Raw genomic sequence first — 19,874 nt, forward strand, 5'->3', positions numbered from 1 at the left:
ACTAGATGCTTCAAGCTCTGCTGACCCCCTTTGCTTCCCTATGCTTGAGCTGACTCCTGGGACCTTGGCCGTGGCTTCAGCCTGAATTCCTGGTCCTTATGTTGGCCTGTCCTTCCTTGTGACTTGGTCCTGTGGTCTGTGGCAGATGCCCTGGACTGGTGCTTCTGGAATAAAGAATCTCAGGCTGAGTGCATGCAAAGGGGTCTCAGTCCAATGGCGTGGACTCCAGTCCTGGCCGCCACAGGTCTGCTCCATCCAGAGCTGATTAGAACCAATTGCCACTTCCACACAACACCAGGAAGTATTTATTGAGTAATTAAGCTGACAGCCATAGAACTTCCCAAATACATTTCTACCAATGTCTCAGTCACTTGACTATCAAAATGTGAGTTCTCATTTTAACCCGCCCCCTCACCCAATACTGCCAGAAGTCACCAGATTCTAAGGGAAACAAATCCATTCTCAACTAGGCAGCAATGCTCCCGTCTCACTTTGGTCCTGCTGGGCTCCTGGAATTGGGGGTAAAGTGGCTCTTGAGAGGCTCCCAGCACTTGTAGTAGTTGTCATCCAAACAGTGAGAGGTCTTGAGCCCCCACTTGGTGACGGCCATACTTAGAGAAGACTCAAACATAAATGCCTGTAGGAAATGACGAGAAAGAAAAGATGAGGTGGATAACAAAACACATCTGACTAGATTTCAAGAGACAAGGGGTGAGTAGGCAGAATCTCTGAATAGTAAGTCTTGTATGCTAGCGTGGGGTGGAGAGCAGGCCCAGGCCCTGGCTTCTGGCTCTGACCCTACCATCATACGTGGGCGATACCTTACGGAAGGCCTCGAACTTCTCAGTGCCTCCAGTTTCATTCTATAAAATGAAATTGGACACATAAGCCTCACATTGTCCTTGTAGTGTTATGGAGCTAAATTTGCTAGATCCAAGGGCAGAGGAGGGAGAGTCCTAGTACTATTTACCCTCTCGGAGGCTGTCATTGACTGTGGCTATGTCCGTGTGAGGGAGGTCACACTCCCCATTTTGCAGAGGTGGACACTAAGGCTCAGCCCTGGGAAATGACTTGTTTAAGGCGATGATAGCAAGAAGTGGCAAAGCTTTATTTTTCAGGACTCTGACCAAGATATGAGTTGGGAAAAAGAAAAGGAGGAAAAGAGAGAGTGAGGAGAAGAGAAGTAGAAGGCAGGAATGGCTATTGTTCCTTTAGAAACCGTATCCCAGGAGGGAATGAATGGGTGGATGTCCTGTGTGTTCAGGAGGATTTTGTCTGCCACAGTAAGAACATGTAAGTGCTCTGTGCACTGTAGACGTTCCAGCTTCACCGATGGCTGAATTTCCTACTCTCTGTGGCTTTTTAAAGTAATAAAAACCAACCAAACAAAATAAGATCCTACAATTCTTATGTGTTTACATTATTAGAAATTTCAAAAATATAGGTGGGCAAAAAGGAACTAAAAATTCTCTGTGCCCCACGTTACTGTTTGGTGTCCAATATACATTAACTGCTTTTTGCCTAAAACAATGGAGATGATTGTCCCTGCCTGACTTCCCGGGACAGGCTTGACGTGAGGACGGGATGAGATCCTGTGGAAGTGCCTTACACGGTATAAAGCGCTATTCAGATATAAGGGTTGTTCTCATGGCCATTATTATTGTTGTCGCTTGGCTGACTGCTTCTTAGGAGCCTTGCTGTCTGCCTGGAGTAACAAAACCCCAACCCCACTGAGCTATGAACACAGTATTGCTAAAGTTAATTTATTCCAAACTGGAATAAGGATAAGGCATATAGATGGGCCTGGGTCCAAATTACACAATGAGAAATAGTGAGGGAGGCCCAAAGTTAGGTCTAGATAAGGTGTTGGGCCCTCTCCCAGCAGGCAGTATGGGCTTCCTGGCCACCCAGGCCTCCAAGCCCATGTGACCCCCACATAGGAGAGCACTTCCTCATCTGTGCTCCGAGCCCTAGCCATGCTCTCATGAAAGCAGCCCTGTCCCAGGCCTCACTGGTGCAGAACACTGCTCCCTGGTAACACTGACCACCCCAAAGTTTATTGAATGGTAACCCTGGAGTGGCCTGTGCACCTCCAGGAGCCTTCAGAGGCAAAGGCGTAACTGATATCCTCAGACCATGCCTCATGGAGAAGCAGGGGTGCACAAAACCACACAGAGGCCCTTACAAGGGGCAGCAGAGCTGAGGCCAAGCAGACAAGACTCTTCTCAGCCTCCCCCTGCAGACCAGCTGCACCAACTCGGGCCCCAGGATTGGGACTAAAAGCAAACTGCACTGTACAGAGGGACAGATAAAGCTCCCTGCTTAGGTAGTTTGCAAATTGGGCATGGAGTCCGGTGGGTCTGTGCTATTGATTTTAAAGCCAGGTAGCATTTGTTGAAAAAGACAATGCAAATTTGCGTATGATTCAGCATAAAATTACTCCTTGTGGTCCATAAACTCTACCTCCAAGAATGCAAAACTAAAATAAAATTAAGAACCGCAGCCGTCTGCAATTGTGTTCAGCCTCAATGTTTACAGCCGGACTCAAGAGGAATACAAAACAGGTTTTAAATCCCATCAGTTTCATCCCATGCCAAAGGAGAGCAACAGAAAATGAGAAAACAGCAGAGAACTGGTGCTCACAGTCCTGACCCTCCTGGGCTTGAGAACCTGGCTGAAGGTGACATCTGCATCTTCTGCTACTGTGGCCCTAGAGGAGTACTTCAAAAGCAGGAGGCGATTCTGAGACAAGCAACTATACACAGGGATGCATGCAGATAAGGGAAGATCCTTCCCACAGTATTAAATATACACCCTTACATTTGAACAGTGTTGGACAGTCTTTAAAGTTAAATTATAGCCACCTGCTGGGTTGGATACCATACCCATTCTACAGATGGGGGAAATGAAGCAGAGAAGTTAAGTGATTTACTCAAGGGCACACAGGAACTAAGAGCTAGGATTTGGGGTGTGGGGGCAATGGGGGGGGTAAGGACACATATGTAATACCTTAATCAATAAAGAAAACAAATATTTTTTTAAAAGAGCTAGGATTTGAACCCAGGCCTGACTCCAAGTCCAAAGTTCTTTCTACCCTCACTACATTGGGAGTCTAGTATACACACAGCGGGTTGCATGCATACGCACATGGGAAAGGCACACAGACACACACTCTCCTCTCCTGACTCCTTCTCTGTGATTTTGGGGAGATAAAAAAGTAGACACTTCTCTCAACAAGACTGGGGAGTCCAGAGGCCACCAGGGCCTGGCATTTAACTTGCTTACCATGGTGCCATCAGCAATCCTCTCAGGTACCAACTTGGCTTTACTGGCCTTCTCAAAGCACTCAGCATCAGGCCCGTGGGGAGTCATGATGCTGTGCAGGCTGCCTCCTCCTGGCAGGAACCCACCTTCTTTTGCCTCATAATGACCTTTGATGAGCCCCATGAATTCACTCATGCAGTTCCCTGGGAAGGTGGAAGCAGTATTATTTTTTAAAAATATATTTTATTGAGTTTTTACAGGGAGGAAGGGAGAGGGAGAGTTAGAAACATCGATGAGAACCATAGCTAAATGCCCATCAGTAGATGAATGGATTAGAAAACTGTGGTACATCTATATGATGGAATACTATGCTGCTGTAAAAAAGAAGGAATTCTTACCATTTGCAACAGCATGGATGGAGCTGGAGAGCATTATGCTAAGTGAAATAAGCCAGTCAATGAAAGAAAAATACATGATCTCACTCATTTATGGATAATCAATTACAGTCTCTTCAATAAATGGTGTTGGGAAAATTGGACAGATACATGCAAAAAAATGAAACTAGATCACCAACTTACACCATACACAAAAATAAACTCCAAATGAATAAAGGACTTAAATGTAAGACGGGAAACCATAAAAATACTAGAGGAATCCAAAGGCAACAAAATCTCAGACATATGCTGAAGCAATTTCTTCACCGATACAGCTCCTAGGGCATTGGAAACTAAAGAGAAAATAAACAAGTGAGAGAAACATCGATGAGAGAGAAACATCGATCAGCTGCCTCCTGCACACTTCCTACTGGGGATGTGCTCACAACCAAGGTACCTGCCCTTGACCGGAATCGAACCTGGGACCCTTCATTCCGCAGGCCAATGCTCTATCCACTGAGCCAAACCAGTTAGGGCTGGAAGTGGTATTATTTTTATTATCCAAAGCAGACCCATAAACATTAAGAACCTTCAAACATTATTTCCACAGAATGACAAGAAGATAGGAGAATCTGATACATTTATAAGATTAATAAAGAATACAGATTGACAAAGGAACAAACAAAACATTCATTAATGTGGAATTCTTGGTAGGCAGAGCCCTACTCCCTCCTGGCCATGTGGATTAGCAGAGATCTTGTATTCCACTGCCCGAAAGAAAGTAGACTAGATCTAAAGAAAAGCAGAGCCCAGACAAGAATTCTTATAATAATAACAATAAAATGTACATTGTAATAAAAAGTGGATGTACTCTTTCATTTAGGCTTACAAGCCTCATATCAAAATTATCTTCTTTTATGATCTGAGTTGCTTCCCAAATAACCCCACAGTAACACATATATCACCATATTTCTAGTTCCCAATCTAGAACACTGAAGTGGTGTGTGTGTGTGTGTGTGTGTGTGTGTGTGTGTGTGTAAGGGTGATGCAATGGAAAGAACTCTGGACTTAGATTTTATTATCAAATGATAACCTGTGTAAAAGGGTCTTAGTATTTGTAAAACCCAGTCCATAAATGCTACAGTCTAACAAATACTATCTTCAATATCTGAATCTGATATCATCTTATTCTTTCAATCTTAAAAATGGCCGTTAGATTCATCCTATTCTATTTCCATTGACATCATCCTCATAGAATTCTAAAATCTTAAAATTGGAAGGGATCCTTACTTCTACTCAACACAGAAGAATTTTCTATATCATTCCCGACAGATCGTCTCCTGTGCTCAGCCTGCATGCCTCCTGTGCATGAAAGCTCTCTACTCAACAAAGCTACTGAGCTCTAAACTACCTAAGTGCTCTACTCAACAAAGCTTAGAGTGTTAAAAACTTCTCTCACATTAAATGGAAATTTGCTATCACATAAATTAAATATACTGGTCCTAGTTGTGTTTTCTGAAGTCACACAAAATTTGACAAAAATCACCATATTCCCACTCTTTCAAAAGTAGGTTTCTATTGAAATTAAGCTTTTTATTAGGATAGCAACACATTTAGAGCAAGAATTAAAGAAATATAACACCTGAGTAAATTTAAGTGCCTTTCCATTCATCCACCCACCTACCCATTCATCCATTCATCTGTCCATGTCTCACCCATTCCATCTGTCTATCAATCCATCCATCCAATAGATATATAATTGGACACTGTGCTAAGTACTGATGGAAATGGATAAGAAATAGCCTGTCTGAAATTACTCACAGTCTGTCCCAAGAGAGTGCTAAGAGTACAAACGATGCACAGAGTAGAGAGATGTGGCAGTGGCAACCCTTGCACAGCCAAACATTTGACATTATAAATGCCCAACCCCTCTTCCTGGCATGTGAAGTATAACCAAGTGCTGAAATAATTCTGTAATTGACTGAGCAGCCATACCCTCCCTGCCCAGACAACACAATGCTGCTACAGGCCCTGCAGAAAAGGTAAGACCCGGTCATAGCTCCATTTGTTTCTCCACGAAGTGGAAATAGAAGAAAAGATCCGACTGTAAGCATAAAGTCTTGATGCTTTTTAAAAGCAGTTCTGCTCCTGATTTAAATATACTGTCACTCCTCACTCCAGAGTGTGTGTACTCAGGGTCACCATCACGGCCTAATTTTAGGGAGAGCAAGACAGAATTCAGCTTTGATCTGAATATTAATTTAGGTAGCAATGAGTTTGGTGATGACATTTCTATATCATTTTCTATATTTCAAAGGACAGTGGGAGGTAGACCTTGCCTTTCTGATTAATGCTGAAACCAGTTGACCAAGGTGCATTAAGATGACCGGATGCAATATTTCTACACAAATAATTCTCCACTTCTCCTATGAAGTCACATCAAAGTAGCACGATTCTGATGATTACTAAAGCAGTGTCTTAAAAATCTCTAGTGAAAAATAATTTCTAACTTAGGGTTCTATGGTTTTTCCAACTAACTTGGGGCAACTATACCTTTCTGGAGATCTATCTATCCAGGGCCCAATTTACTTGAGAGTCTTTTAAAAAATTATAAGAAGAATTTCACAAGGCTGTTTTGTTTCAGGCAATCTGAGCTACTAACCAAAATCAAGGAGTGGGTTGAAGCTGTGGCACAGGTAGCAGACTTGTCTGAGTCAGATTGCTCTGCTGTCCCTCGCCCTGGGTGGGGAGACAGCCCGAGGCTGCTGTTTCTCAACATGGAACTGCACACCTCCTGCCTCAGAACTCCTGACTGGCTAGTGCACATGCAGATTGAGGTTCCTCCTCAAAACCAACTAATTAACCTCCCTGGGAGTGGGCCCTGGGAATAAACATTGAACAACTACGGTCCCTGGAGCAGTAGCATCAGCTTCACGTGGGAACTTGTGATCAATATAAATTGTTGGGCCCTAGACATACTCAAGCAGAAAGCCTGAGGGAGGGGCCCAGGAATGTGTGTTTCAGTAAGTCCTCTTATAGCCTGACTAACGCTGAGAACCTGCTAACGTTCTCAGTTGCACACAGAGCAATCTCAATACAAGAACCATGTGAAATGGGGAGTTATCAAGGACTAGCATGTGAGGTACAGGCTCTAGGCCAGAGCAGGTCTCGCTCCTTGACAACACGGCCTCTCGGGGATGAATTTTCAGGACAGTTAGGGCCTATTATGGGCTTGACACTCTTCAGAAAGGACATAGTTTATTACAACTTTATTCAAAAGCATCTGGTGTCTTTGTCATGGTAACTAATTGAATCCTTTTCTCAGTCATAATGGTGTCAGCTGAAAATGTGCTGGGATTTGACCGTGAAGTGGCCTTCCACTCTGAGGGCCTCTGCAAATGCCTACATTGCCCACTCAGTGCACCTTTCTATCCTGTTGCCCTGGCATCTTGGGAGCTGATACTACAGAGAGGAGCCTCATATAGACAGAAGGCCCTGAGGTTAACTAGGGAAGGTGGTTTGTTTTTAAGAATGTTCCTGCTCAGTTGTTGGAGCATCAGCCCACAGACTGAAGGGTCTGGGGTTCAATTCCAGCCAAGGGCCTATACGTGTACCTCGGTTTCAGGCTCAAACCCTGGCCCTAGTCTGGGCACGGGTGGGAGGTAACCAATCAATGTGTCTTTCTCACATCGATGTGTCCCCTCCCTCCCACTCTCTATAAAAATCAATGGAAAAAATATCCTCAGGTGAGGATTAACAAACACAACAACAATAACAACAAAAGAATGTTCCTGCTCAGAATTTTTCCAGAATTCTTTGTACAAAATGCAATCTCCAGGAAGTGGAATTGTACATTGACCTTTAGGTTGAATTTACAGCTAGCCTCTGCACAATTAAAAATGCCAGCCTCATTAAGTACGGCCATGAAGTACTTGGTGATGCATTCACTTACTGAGCAAATATCTATTACATGCATATCATGCACCAGCCCTGTGCCAGGCGCATCGGTTAGTGGTCATGAGCATCTGCTCTGGCATCAGATAGCCTGCAATTCAATCCTGATTCCACCACTTGACTAGCTGTGAGGCCTTGAGCAAGTACCTAATCCTTCTTGTCTCAGTTCCATCCTCTGAAAACAAAGGGGATAAGGATGCTACTTATCTCTGACAACTGTTATGAGAATTAACTGAGTTAATACTTTTAAAGAACTAATAACAGAGCCATAGAACATGGTCAATAATTGTTAGCTGCCAGTAATAAGAATATTAATAAAATAAAAATGATAGATTTCATAAATTCTCTTTTAGGCAACAAATGCTTTGCAGAAACTGCTTCCAGAATAGGGTCCCGCCCCTAGTGTGGACTGTAGTCTGCTCTACCTGGCCAAAACAATTCGAGAAGGCACATTTTACTGGTTCTTGCACCAGATTTAGATAATGAGGTTTCTCAAAACAACAAATTCTCTCTCCCACCACCCCCGCCCCCAGCCCTCCCCCCAAAAAGCATCTGAATGTAAAGAACTTCTTGCTTCACACTTCATCAACCTTTCTACCTCTCTTCAGGGCCAGAGGAACTGGGCTTAGGCTTTACAAAGTGTTTCCTCCTCAGGGTCAGCACATCGCTGCCATCCCACGGGGAAGTTGTGCTATTTAAGCAGCTAAAGGCCTCAGGAGGCAGGGTCCTGGACTCCAGCCAGGGCAGGGCGTCCAGAAACACCTCAGGCAGTATTCCCAATGGGCAATGCTCATTGCTTTGCTGTCTCTTTGGTTCCCAAATGTGACTTGGCGAAAGAGAGACTTACTGTGGTAATAAGGAGGCCTGAAGGTCTTATCAGCGACCCCCCATCGAGGTGGGAAGATGACAAAATCAGCGATGGCCACTCCAGGGCGGAGAGACTTGGCAGTCAATACTGTGAAAATGGATGGGTCCTGCGAAAGCACAAGGAGAGGCTGAGCACAGGAGGAGAGAGAGTGACTGGATGATGACACACATGGCTCCCACACAGAAGGGGTTTTGAGGGACACTCTAATTTCTGGTCAAACCACACCGGCCAGGCTGAGAAGTCTGGGCTTGCCATCAAGGCACAGTAATCACTCATCTGACCTTCCCCTCTTGCTGTGCTGGAAGCAAAATGAATTAACACCGGCTAGGAGGATTCTGAGCTGCCTTTTCACCCTGCTGAGCCCATTTCATGTAAGTACTACCTGGCGGGCCTGAGAACCAGTCGTGCCTGCCTCCCAGCCTGAAGTCAGGTGACCCGAGCTGGGCTGTACCACAGGGAGCTCAGGGCAGAAGGGATGCTCAGAGTAAGGTGGAGATAGAAGTAAAATATCCAAGCTTTGGTACAAATGTAGGATCTGCTTCTTTTTTTTGGGGGGGGGAGGGGTTACAAAGACTCCAGATGGTAACCTTATTGCTTTCTGACTCTTGTTTGACTCTCAGATTTAAAATACACCATGAACATTACTAGTTTCGGTGTGATAGTGTAGAGGGGAGTAGGTTGAGGGACACTATTATAATTTTAGAAGAACTGTACAATCCTTCAGTGAAAAGATTGAGGTTCAGTTTAATTGAAATCAGTGGTCATGTTTGCTTTCAGATGCCATTCAGAGATGATTAAGATCTATTCCCTGCCCCTTTAGCATTATTGGTGGAGGGGTGGGATAGGTGACTAAAGGAGTAATAAACCAGGTGCATGAACGACTAATCACAGCAAGGTGCCAAGGGCAATCTGACTTTATAATTAAAGACCCAAGGGAATACAGAGGAAGGAGTCCTGTCTCTACCTGAGAGGATCAGGGAAGGCTGCAAAGAGGAGGTGACATTTGAGATAGGTGCTGAAGAATGAAAGGAGAGAGAAAGAGGGAGAAGAAAGAGGAAGAAAAGAAGGAGGAAGGAGGAAAAGAAAGGAAAAGGTATTGTAAGCACAGAAAACATGAGAAGCACACAAATGCACACAGGTTTTATTAAGAGGAGAGAGGGGCAAGAAGTGGCACTGGAAAACAAGTCCATGGCCAGATGGTGAAGAGCCTCAATACAACACTTCAGAGCTCAGACTTAATCCTAAACCACAGGAAGCCTGCAAAGGTTTGCTTAATGCAGTGGTAGAACGATCGGATCTGAATTTTGGAAAAGTAACTACAGCAGCAAGTCAACACACCAACACTTATTGCTGTGAGAGTTAACACTTCTTCATCTGCCGTGAGAAATGACCTGAAACCATTAGAGAAAATGTAGCGAGGCTCAAATAAAGCTCCATCCGTGTCGCAGGATCCTTTTTCATTTTGTTGTGGGCATGATGCCTCATTTTCTTTTTTCTTTGGTTTTATTCAGAGTTGTTGCCGTTCAAAAAGGCCTTTTTGTGTCTTCTTCCCCCCCGCCCCCCCCCGCTCCCTGAGATGAGCTGCACTGGCTCAGAGTAATCTTTCTGTCTTTGGTTCTCTCCCTTCTGCTCTAATTATCCCTCCAGCTTGTGAATTAAGTTCATCTATTATGAACGAGGCTGCAAACTGAACTTTCCCCCAGGACTAGCACTTTATCAAGAATGTAGGGCCTCAGGGGCCTGCACTGTAGACCTGGGGCCTATTTGTGGCCCCTTAATTGAGTGAAAAATATGACCAAGTTATTAGTCTAGAATTTCCTTGGTTTGAATTCAAGCACTAAATATTATGAGTAACTTTATAAGAGAGTCGTGGGCTCCATCGCTGCTAGAAACAGCCAGGAGTGGAGACCCTGGAGTAGGCAGCCGGAGCAAATCAGCTCTTGGTATTTGTGGGCAGGACGGAGAACTTCCCAAATCCAGAAATGTTCCTTTCTTATCACTCCATCACTGACACTAGCAGTTGGTTTTCTTTTGGGGATAAACTTTCCATGAAAAAAGTAAGTTTTTAGCCATCTACTGTGACAACTGTATTAGAGAATGGAGCTGTGTTCACAGGTTGGGTGTCTTGGCCTGGCTTCCTTACTACCTATGTTATTTACTCCTTCACCAAAGCCTTGCTGCAGGTGACTCAGATTCCTGTGAGCACAATGACAAGTGATTGTATTTCAGGCTTCCAAGGGTGACACTGGAAATGTGAACTCTGTGAACGCAGGGGCCTGCTGTAAACCCCTCTCACTCAAGGGTTCCCCCTTCTCCAAGGCCCTCCCAGGGGCCAGACTTACTGCGTGGTCATAGGCCACCGCGTTGATGACCATGAAGTTCTCCAAGTTGTACTTGTAGGGGGTGTAGTTCCCATGCCAGGCCACGACATTGAACGGGGAGACATTCTGTTTGCAAAAGAAGCAGGAAAGATGATCTTAGCACCTCATGCTTTTGTAGCTGTGATGCCAGTTTGTACTTGGCATCACTCTCTCTTTTTGGATTTGATTTTGTTCTCATTATTTAATAATACCATCCTTTGGGAGAAGCATAACCCTGAATCATTCTGTGGTTGCTTCACACACCCTCAAACTATCCCTCGTTTAGCCACTAACCCCATTTTTTTAGTTCATAACTGCAGCTGCCTCTGGTCACATGTGCAGCAACAGAAGCACAGCACATTCTCCAAGTAGTGCCTTTTCAACAATTTTTAACGCTGTTGTGAGAATCTGTGGATGCCAGCAATTCTCAGACCATCTGGGCTACCCTCTGGGTTTCCTGTGCGAAGGGCAGGCACTTGCCGTGACTGTCCTCCAGGTAATTGCTGCCTAGAGGAGTACCCAGTGGACACCGTGCCTGGGTGGTGAGTGCAGGAGGGAGAGAGGGTCTCTAACAGCTCCAGCCCCCAGGACTTGAGTTTTCAGAGCAATCCTAAGGTGATGCTTCTTGAGCCTGCCCTGGGGTGGGAGAGGATCGGTGTATAGGAAGGTTGCCCCACTGTAGATATGGGTCTGGGATGCTGGAAACAGCATCCAATCCAGAATGTTCTAAAGACCACTGGAGAGACTATTCACAGAGGTGTGGCTAGTGTTAAGTGAACTGACTAGAGATGGGTGGTGTGGTATCTGAGCCTAGGAATAGTGGGAAGACATTGCCACTCCTAGACCTGTGGTATATGGGAAGGAAGTGTCACAGGACTCCAGCAAGAGCTAAAAACCATACAGAAGGGGCTGCCCAGTGGTGTGCTGACATTTTACAACCAGCAATCTTGGAAAAAATTTAAAAATTCTGATTGATAGCATTTGCTGATTTCTGGGGTATAAATACTCTCACCATGATCATTTTTGAGCGACTGATGAGTTGTCACTAAGCACAAAGCTGGGAAGAGGTGGCAAACCAGTATAAACTGGCTCCAGCATACCACTGGGGCTACCCAACATGAACTGAGATTGTGAAGGGATGCAGACACAAGAAGTAGGAAGCAGGGGGAAGAAAAACTTCAATGTGCAAGGGATCATTGAGGGGGGAAAAGAGGGACATCTGTAATACTTTCAACAATAAAGATGAATTAAGAACAGAAAAAATCCAACTGCCTTCCAATTTCCTGTGAGGACCTCTTACTAGTTGAACCCAATCAAAAGCCAGCTGGGTAGGAAGCCTGGGCGATACAGTCCATGTAGGTCAAGCTCCCAGGGCTCAGATCATGGCAGAGAAGGGGGAATGGATCAGTGGGAGCTCACACAGAGAATAACCAGCATAGGGTCCACTTGGAAAGTGGAAACTAGTGGGGCTGCTGGCTGCCTCTAGAATGATGGTTCTTTATCAACTGTATGTCAATAATAAAAGGGAAAAGATGCTTAAAATGAATATAGATTTCCATACCCCATCCCCAGAGGTTATCGTTTTTGCATTTTAAAGAAGCCTCTCTGATAATTTCTAATGCAAATGGACTCAAACCACCCAGAGAATAAGAGGATGATAATATATCAATGAGGGTAACCATTAGTCCTCAGGGGGTAACTTTAAGTGTCAAACTAGTTGGCCTCTGCTGGTTAGCATACCTTCTAGATGTTGTCCAATAATATGCCTTGGCAAAATGGAAGCAATAAGTCAAATGGGCAAAAATAAAGCAAACAAATAATGGTAGACAGAAGAGATCTTTGGATTATGTTTGTTATATGATCACTTTAGGCTAATATATATTCAGTATATTAAGTAATAATATAATATATACTAATTATATACTATATTTTATATTAAATATATACTAATATTAGTATATGTTATATTATAAATTACATATTATGTTACAATTGCTATTATTTATTTATTTTTATTGATTTTAGAGATGAAGGAAGGAATAGAGAGAGAAACATAGATGTGAGAGATACAGCGATATACAATTATTATTTTTATTATTATCTATGCCTTTGTTTATCTCTTGAGTTTACCAGGCTGGTAGTATAAACTAACTCAAGCTAATTAACTGAGTTCTACTTGTTTTGTATGGTTATTAGTATTTGAAATATGGTGGCCATTGGTGAATATAAATCTTGGATGATCTGCCTATTAACTCATTTCCCTTTTAGAACATATTACCCTGTCTGTACATTATGTTTTCCCCACTATTTATATCCCCATGATTTTCATTTCTTGGTGAATGGAAAGAACATGAGCAACAGATATGGTTCTACCATATACTATGACATTTGGTAAATTATTTATCACTACCTGGCTTGTTTTCATGGCTACAATTAAGGCAAATAGTATTTTATTTGTAGTATCTTAGTGGTGTAAAGATGAGGCAATATAATATGTGTATTTAACACTGGCCTTGGCAATTAGTAGGTGCTCATTCCCTCCATTGCCTACTGACCCTCTTTACCTGTTTGGCAGCAAACAGCTTTCCCTGGTATTTATTAATCACAGTGTAACCACCCGGCACTTGGCGATCTTCATACCAGGCAACAGGTATCAAGAAATCACGAGGATTGGCCAAGCCATTGGCTCCTAGAATACAATGACCCATAGTCTTTTAGACACTTTTGAAGTCACTTAGGAAAGATGCTCATGGTTGCACAAAGCAAAAGGACTTTCTACATCAAGAGCCACCCTATAATTTGCTTTCATTGTTCAAAGGCTCATTGGATTCCCAGTATGGTACCTTTTTAAGAGGACCCAAAGAATTTGATCCAGAAAAAATAAATCATGAGAGGGATCATCATAATTGCCAGCATCATCTCCCAAAGTTTTAGAGCAAATATGGTTTATGAAACCACTTTACATATATTATTTCATCACTATAGGTGAAGGGAACAGAGAGGAGGAAGAGACTAGAAAAAAGGAAAAGGGAAGATCTGTTAGAAATACTAGACCTTTTTCTTTCCAAGAAAACCCTGATGACTCTAGAACTCATCTACAGTCCTTGATCTATAGTCCTTGAGAAAGAAAGGGTTCCATGCTGGTGGCCCAGGTGTGCCATTGCTCCTCAGACAGAACTCAGAATAAATCCAGGTCTGGAAAACTGCTCTCCAGCCTGACAAACCTGTCAGGAAGAAAGGATTCAGGACTTGCTTGCTTACCTTTGCTTTGCAAGTGTTCCCTCCAGAGAAAAATAAATAAATCAAAAGACCAAAAATGAAAAGCATAAGTGCAAAAACTTAATTTAACTCTGAGAGGAGAGACCTGGGGAGTGTTTAATAGTTTCTAGCTCCGGGGTTAAAAAAAAAAAGGGGGGGAGCGCCCAGCTGGTTAGAAAATTATATGTATTTTCAGGAGGGTACACGTTCCATAGAACCCGGAGGCTATGCTGACTGCAGAGCAGCAGGAAGCCAGACCAAAGTGGGAAGAGCGGGTGGTGAACAGGATGACAGACGGCCCACCATGGCTCCAGCTGCCTTCCTGCTGCCTCCCACCTTCCTCTGACTATTTGGTTCCTCCCAGGGGAGTGACCAGAAGGCACATGCTGGCCTGTCCCTGTTTTGCTCTAAAAAAGCTGTTAACAAAAAAGGGAAAAATTGGGAGGTGTGGCCACCACCTTCAGCAAACATGCCAAAGATGAAACCAAGGGCCAATTTTCCCAACCACTCTTTTCACTCCAAGAGATGGTTTTTAGAACAACCCCTCCTACCACCTTCAGTTCTTTCCTGCATCTCTTGCCTCCAGCTGGCCAGAAAAATCAGGAGTGGGGCATCTTAGTTCACTTTTGACTGTTTTAATCTGCCTCATGGAGGCTGTGCTTTCTAGCTTCTTCATAGCACTGAGTGATGTACCTTTTTTGACTGTTAAGTGTTTAGAGTTTGTGGAGTGTGCTCAGCAGGAATGTGAGGTTCATAGACTATGTGTCTCTCGGTCTGTTTCCTCTTTCCATAGGAATATAGCACCTGCCATTGTTATGGCTTCCACCCTGTATTGTGTACACACAACCAATAAACTTAAGACAATGATATCCCTTCTAGTCACAAAGCTCTTCTCCATTTGTATGCTTTCCCATTTGTATTGTTTAAGCTGTTCTCTTTCTTCTTTATTTTTCCTCATCTTTTCAACAAGAGTTAGCTAAACCTCATCTCTTCTGTGAAGCTGTTCTTGGTGACTTGGCTCAAAGCATTCCAACTTCTGCATCCAATAGGGTGTATGTACATACACTGCTCTCCAATGGTCTATGTACTGTTATAGAGAGAAATTTATAATGGTTTGTATCGGGTCATTTTCTGTTATACCCATTATACATGTATGGGAAGAGGTTTGTGTTACCCTCGATGAGGTTTCTGTCACTACCTTCAGCACCCAGGGGAGCTGAAACAAACTGGTGGGTTAACACACCGATGAGCTAATAAGTGAAGAAGGTTCCATTTCAGCAGTTGGGTCAGCGATGCTACCTGGAGCCCCTGAACTTAGAGGTCTGAAGAGAAAGTCTGGCATCACTCATGGAGTTCCAGGAGGCTTCTAAAATTCCCAACTACACTTGGGCTAGAGAAGAAGTTGTGTAGAGGAAAGTTAAAGTTTGAGTGAGATAATGAGGGGAGAAGAATGTTTAACTCGCATGCAGTTATCTGTGTCCTATATGTCAATCCAGGCTTAGAGGCTTGTGGTGGAGATTTACCAATTGGTCCCAGGTCAGGCAACTCAAAGTGGACACCGTAGACCTCCAGGATGTAGCCTCTAGTCTCCTCGAACACATCTACGCTGAACCGCATTCCTCTCTGGAATGAGAAGCAGACACTCATGTGCCCTCCCAGATCACATATCTAAAAGCATAAGTGACCGAAGGACCGAACGACCAGTCACTATGATGCACACTGACCACCAGGGGGCAGATGCTCAATGCAGGAGCTGCCCCCTAGTGGTCAGTGTGGTCCCACAGCAGGAGTGCCGCTCAGCTGACCAATGGGTGCCAGTCGCAGGGCTCACAGCTGGCCATGACAGCCCGGAGACCACACCGGAGTGGCAGCGAGCCTACTGAGTGGCGGTGGCAGGTGCAGCAGGGCCGGGATGAGCAGGAGCAGCAGGCAGGAGCAGCAGGCGGCGTTGGACTGCTGGTTTTGGCCAGATCCCTGCAGTCCACACCGAGGGGCCCCACATGTAGTTATAAAAAAGCTCCAAAGCCACAGCCAACCCCACATGCTCAAGCTATAGTCTGCTGAACTAGATCTGAGAGACAAACAACTCAAAGATGAGTTAGAAATAAAAAATGTAAATCCTAATCACATCTGTGACTCAAACCAACTCTAGTGTATTATCTTATTTGGTTCAGAGATCGTAGTGCCCCAATGTAGCAAAAATTGTCAGAAATCTGTCTTCACTGCCCTCCACCCATATCCACGGCCTTATCCAGAGTGTGAATAGGTGTTCAGGAAGGTGAACTGACAATGCTCTTTGCTTTGTGATTGTATGCTATTTTAAAACAAACCAGACACCCAAGCCTGCTCATCCTTCGGCACAGGGAGCCTTCTGTGTAACTCAAACTCCCTCCCCATTGCCCAGACATGACAGAGACATTTTAGAGTTGGAAATAGCAGCAGCTGCAACATCTGATTGCTCCCAAATTAGAGAGAGGCAGAGAGAGGGGACACATTACTCACCTGAATGACGCAGATCTCGTTGGGCTGCACAATCATCTTGCCAAACTCGGTATAAATGAGAAGTTTCCCTTTCTGGGGAACTAATAAAAAAGACAGGGCAGCAGTGAGTGTCTCTTTTAATGGAAGAACCAATTCACTAAGAGTCAAAAGCTTAAGGACTGCATTTGCTTTTTCATTCCCAATGAACAGAGCTTTATTGAGTCTCAAAGGGAAAAATGTATGACAACTTAGGTTACCTATTTTATTATGTAGAAGAACCCGCATGAAAAAATGGACTCTGGTTTTGGGGCTCTTTTTTTAGTTGTCAAGTAAGGATCCTGAATATGCACAATTCTGGGGATTGACCAAAAAAGGCAACTGAAATAGGACAGAAAATCACCTATTTCTGATGCTTCCAGCAGAAAGCTATTATTTGCATGTCTAATGTCTACACCAAAGTGTCCACTCTAAAATATTTCTACTAAAGCCATCAAAAAGAAGGGGCAGACAAGATCAATCCCTGACTGACATTCCAGTTTAGGGCTCTCATGAAAATCTGCATTTAAATTGCAGCTATCAATGACAGCTTTTTCTTGGGTGAGTATGATGGCAAATAGAGTTATCTTAATAAGTTAATCTCATCTTGGTATTACTCTTCATTTCTTTTCAGCTGCTCAGATCTCCCATATTAGAAGGACCCAACAGAAATGGGCAAAATCAGAGAGACCAGGACATAGAGTAAGGGCTCTGAGGTACAAGAGGAATCTTTTCCAGACCCCCGATTGTCTTTAAACCTTAGTCTATAGATTCCACTAAATAAGACAGATTGAAGGATGAAGGAAAACAATATGTATAAAATTAAAAAGAAGCTTATGACTAGGGCTAAATTCACAGGGAAGGGGTCTGAAATCTTCAAAACTTACCAATCAAGAAGTCCCCATCAGAATTGTAAAAGCATCTGAAACATAGAATCATTCCTGTGATTTCCTGTTTTAACATCACCCAGACAAATTAATTCACTGCACAAATTATTGTTCAGCACCCGCTCTGCCAGATTTAGTACTAGGTATAAAATGGTGTGCAACATTATCCAATCTCTGCCCTCATGAGGCTTAGGGTCTGGTAGGAAGTCAGACAGCAATCAAACAGAACTATATCATCGTAAACTGTAATGGCACTATGAAAGGTAAGCCCAGGGAAATGAAAAATAATGGACATGATCTAACTCGAGGAATCAGCAAGAGCTTCCCTGAGAAGGGGACATTTGACCTGCGATCTGAAGGAATCATCGAGGCAAGGGTTTAAGGAGGGAGGCGAATATCCCAGGCAGAAGGAACAGTATATGCAAATGCTTTGAGGCAGGAGGACACATGGCAGGTGGAAAGAACCGAATGAAGGCTAATGTGGCTCAAGTGGGGAGAGAGGAGGTGCCTGATATGAGCTGGACCCAAAGGGACAGCTCCTGTGCCTTGTCATAGGGCTTTGATCTTGGACCTGATTCATGGCTCAGATAAGTTAAACGTCTTGCCCAAGGTCACCCAGGAAGAGTAGAATTGCCTTTGGACACAGTGGTCTGGTTCAAAAATGGTTCTGATATTCTGATATTCCCAAAGAAAAGGCAGGAATGTCATTTACATACTTTGCTGATTTTAAAAAAAATCCAATATCAAAGCTCCTCTATCTAGGAATTTTAAGCTTACAAAGTTGTTAGCTGAAGCCAAAGTCTGTCCGCTTGACCTGCCACCTACAGGTGGTCCTAATGGCTGACCATGCACCATGACTTTGGACTCAAGATTAGTCCTGGGAACTTTAGAAATTAAGAATATTCTAACTCAAATCTGGTTAAAGCCAAAATGCCTCTTGGACTACTCCTGCTTTCCAGTGTCCCGTTGTCCCTTTTTGATTTGCATTATTATGTGACATTCTTGTTTAGGTCACAGGAGTCTATCAAGATAAAAATACTCATTTATTGTCATTATTAATAAGTGCATGTCAACATTGCCCTGGGGAAGAATCAATGACAAAAACAACAATCCAGATTTTACCCTCTGGTCAGCAGCTTTTGGGGAATGGGGCTGTCCTACCTCAGGACTGAGTCACTTACCTGTCCCCCATGGAGGTGTTGCAGAGGAAAATGTGGACAGCAAGCCCATTGTTAGACCGGATGTCTCCAGCTCCACATAAGGTGTGCAGGCCCTGGGCGAGACGTGAAGGAGAAGGAACAGTGTACATGAATAGTGCCTAAGAGGCTACCCCTCCTCCTGGTACCTGAGGGCCATGAGACAAAGTTATACTGCAAGCGTCTTCCCTTTGGGATCAGTGGAACATTTGGGATTCAGGTTACCTATGGGGAGTCCAAAATTTATTGACTTATGTTTGGTAGATGGTGGTTCACCTTAGTTAACTGCCATGGATTGTCTTAATTGCTGCATCAGATGAACTTATAGAGCATCAATTGATTAGAGCATTTCATCATTTTTGTACTTAGATCAACCTGAAGGAAAGTTTCTATTGGAGGTAAAATCAGATATCCAGGAGGCTTGGGGAGGAAGACTGCACCATTAGGGACCAGTCAATGCCCCTCAAATACACCAGACCATGTGGGCACTCCTCTGCTTAGGAATAGGGTCAGCACTAATCTCTCCAGAACAAGGCAAAGGGAAGCGCTCTGACCAACTGTAACCCTCTGCTGATCATCCACAGTCCAAGAAACTGTAACACTCAGGCCATCTAAAGCTGCCCTCAGCCCCAAACCTGTACACTGAAAGCCCACAAGGAGAGAGTTCTGTTCCTCCAGATATCCATGATTCACACGGGGTGGAGGACTTCTTTTTGTATTTTAATTCAATTTCCAAGTTTGGGGGCTATTTAGATGAGTCTACGTAGGGTTTGGAGCATTTAATGTGGGTGAGGAGGTCAACATGATACAAACAATCTGGCCTATGGCTGGACATCTGGACTCTCCCCACGTAAACCATGACCTAAGGTTGGTCTGCAGAATCTTCCACTAGCTTTTTTGAGCCCCACCTCCTTACAGCTCTTCTTTTCCTCCCTGATACGCCTTGCTCTGAGCACAGGTGTTCCTATACTCTCAGCACCTATTACTACCAAGCAGAACTTCTAATCAGCATTGTCCTAACCAGAATTGCTGGCCTGAGTTGATCCTATTCAGGGGATCATTTCGGAGAGTTTCTGAATTTGAATGGGAAAACTAATTATATATTTGTTTTCACTAATCTCTGACTGAAATTTATCATTTCCTTCTATTAATATGGACATAAGCAACAAACTACAGCAGTATTAGGGGTGCCTGTA

General features: G+C 43.8%; 1 protein-coding gene across 1 annotated transcript in view; it reads right to left on the reverse strand.

Moving 5' to 3' along the window:
• Positions 1-282: 282 nt before the first annotated feature.
• Positions 283-19,874, reverse strand: part of HGD (homogentisate 1,2-dioxygenase) — a 43,903-nt gene continuing 24,311 nt past the window's right edge. The window contains exons 6-14 of the mRNA XM_070403567.1: positions 18,664-18,755; positions 17,483-17,517; positions 16,581-16,660; positions 15,602-15,701; positions 13,385-13,509; positions 10,803-10,907; positions 8,440-8,566; positions 3,286-3,467; positions 283-637 (exon numbers count right to left, since the gene is read on the reverse strand). Coding sequence (XP_070259668.1) covers positions 488-637; positions 3,286-3,467; positions 8,440-8,566; positions 10,803-10,907; positions 13,385-13,509; positions 15,602-15,701; positions 16,581-16,660; positions 17,483-17,517; positions 18,664-18,755 — 996 coding nt within the window. The 3' untranslated portion in view covers positions 283-487. The remainder of the gene's footprint in view (positions 638-3,285; positions 3,468-8,439; positions 8,567-10,802; positions 10,908-13,384; positions 13,510-15,601; positions 15,702-16,580; positions 16,661-17,482; positions 17,518-18,663; positions 18,756-19,874) is intronic.

Source organism: Myotis yumanensis, unplaced genomic scaffold (assembly GCF_028538775.1).
Source record: "Myotis yumanensis isolate MYYU_CA2020_CCGP unplaced genomic scaffold, mMyoYum1.0.hap1 SCAF_2, whole genome shotgun sequence".
NCBI lineage: Eukaryota > Metazoa > Chordata > Mammalia > Chiroptera > Vespertilionidae > Myotis > Myotis yumanensis.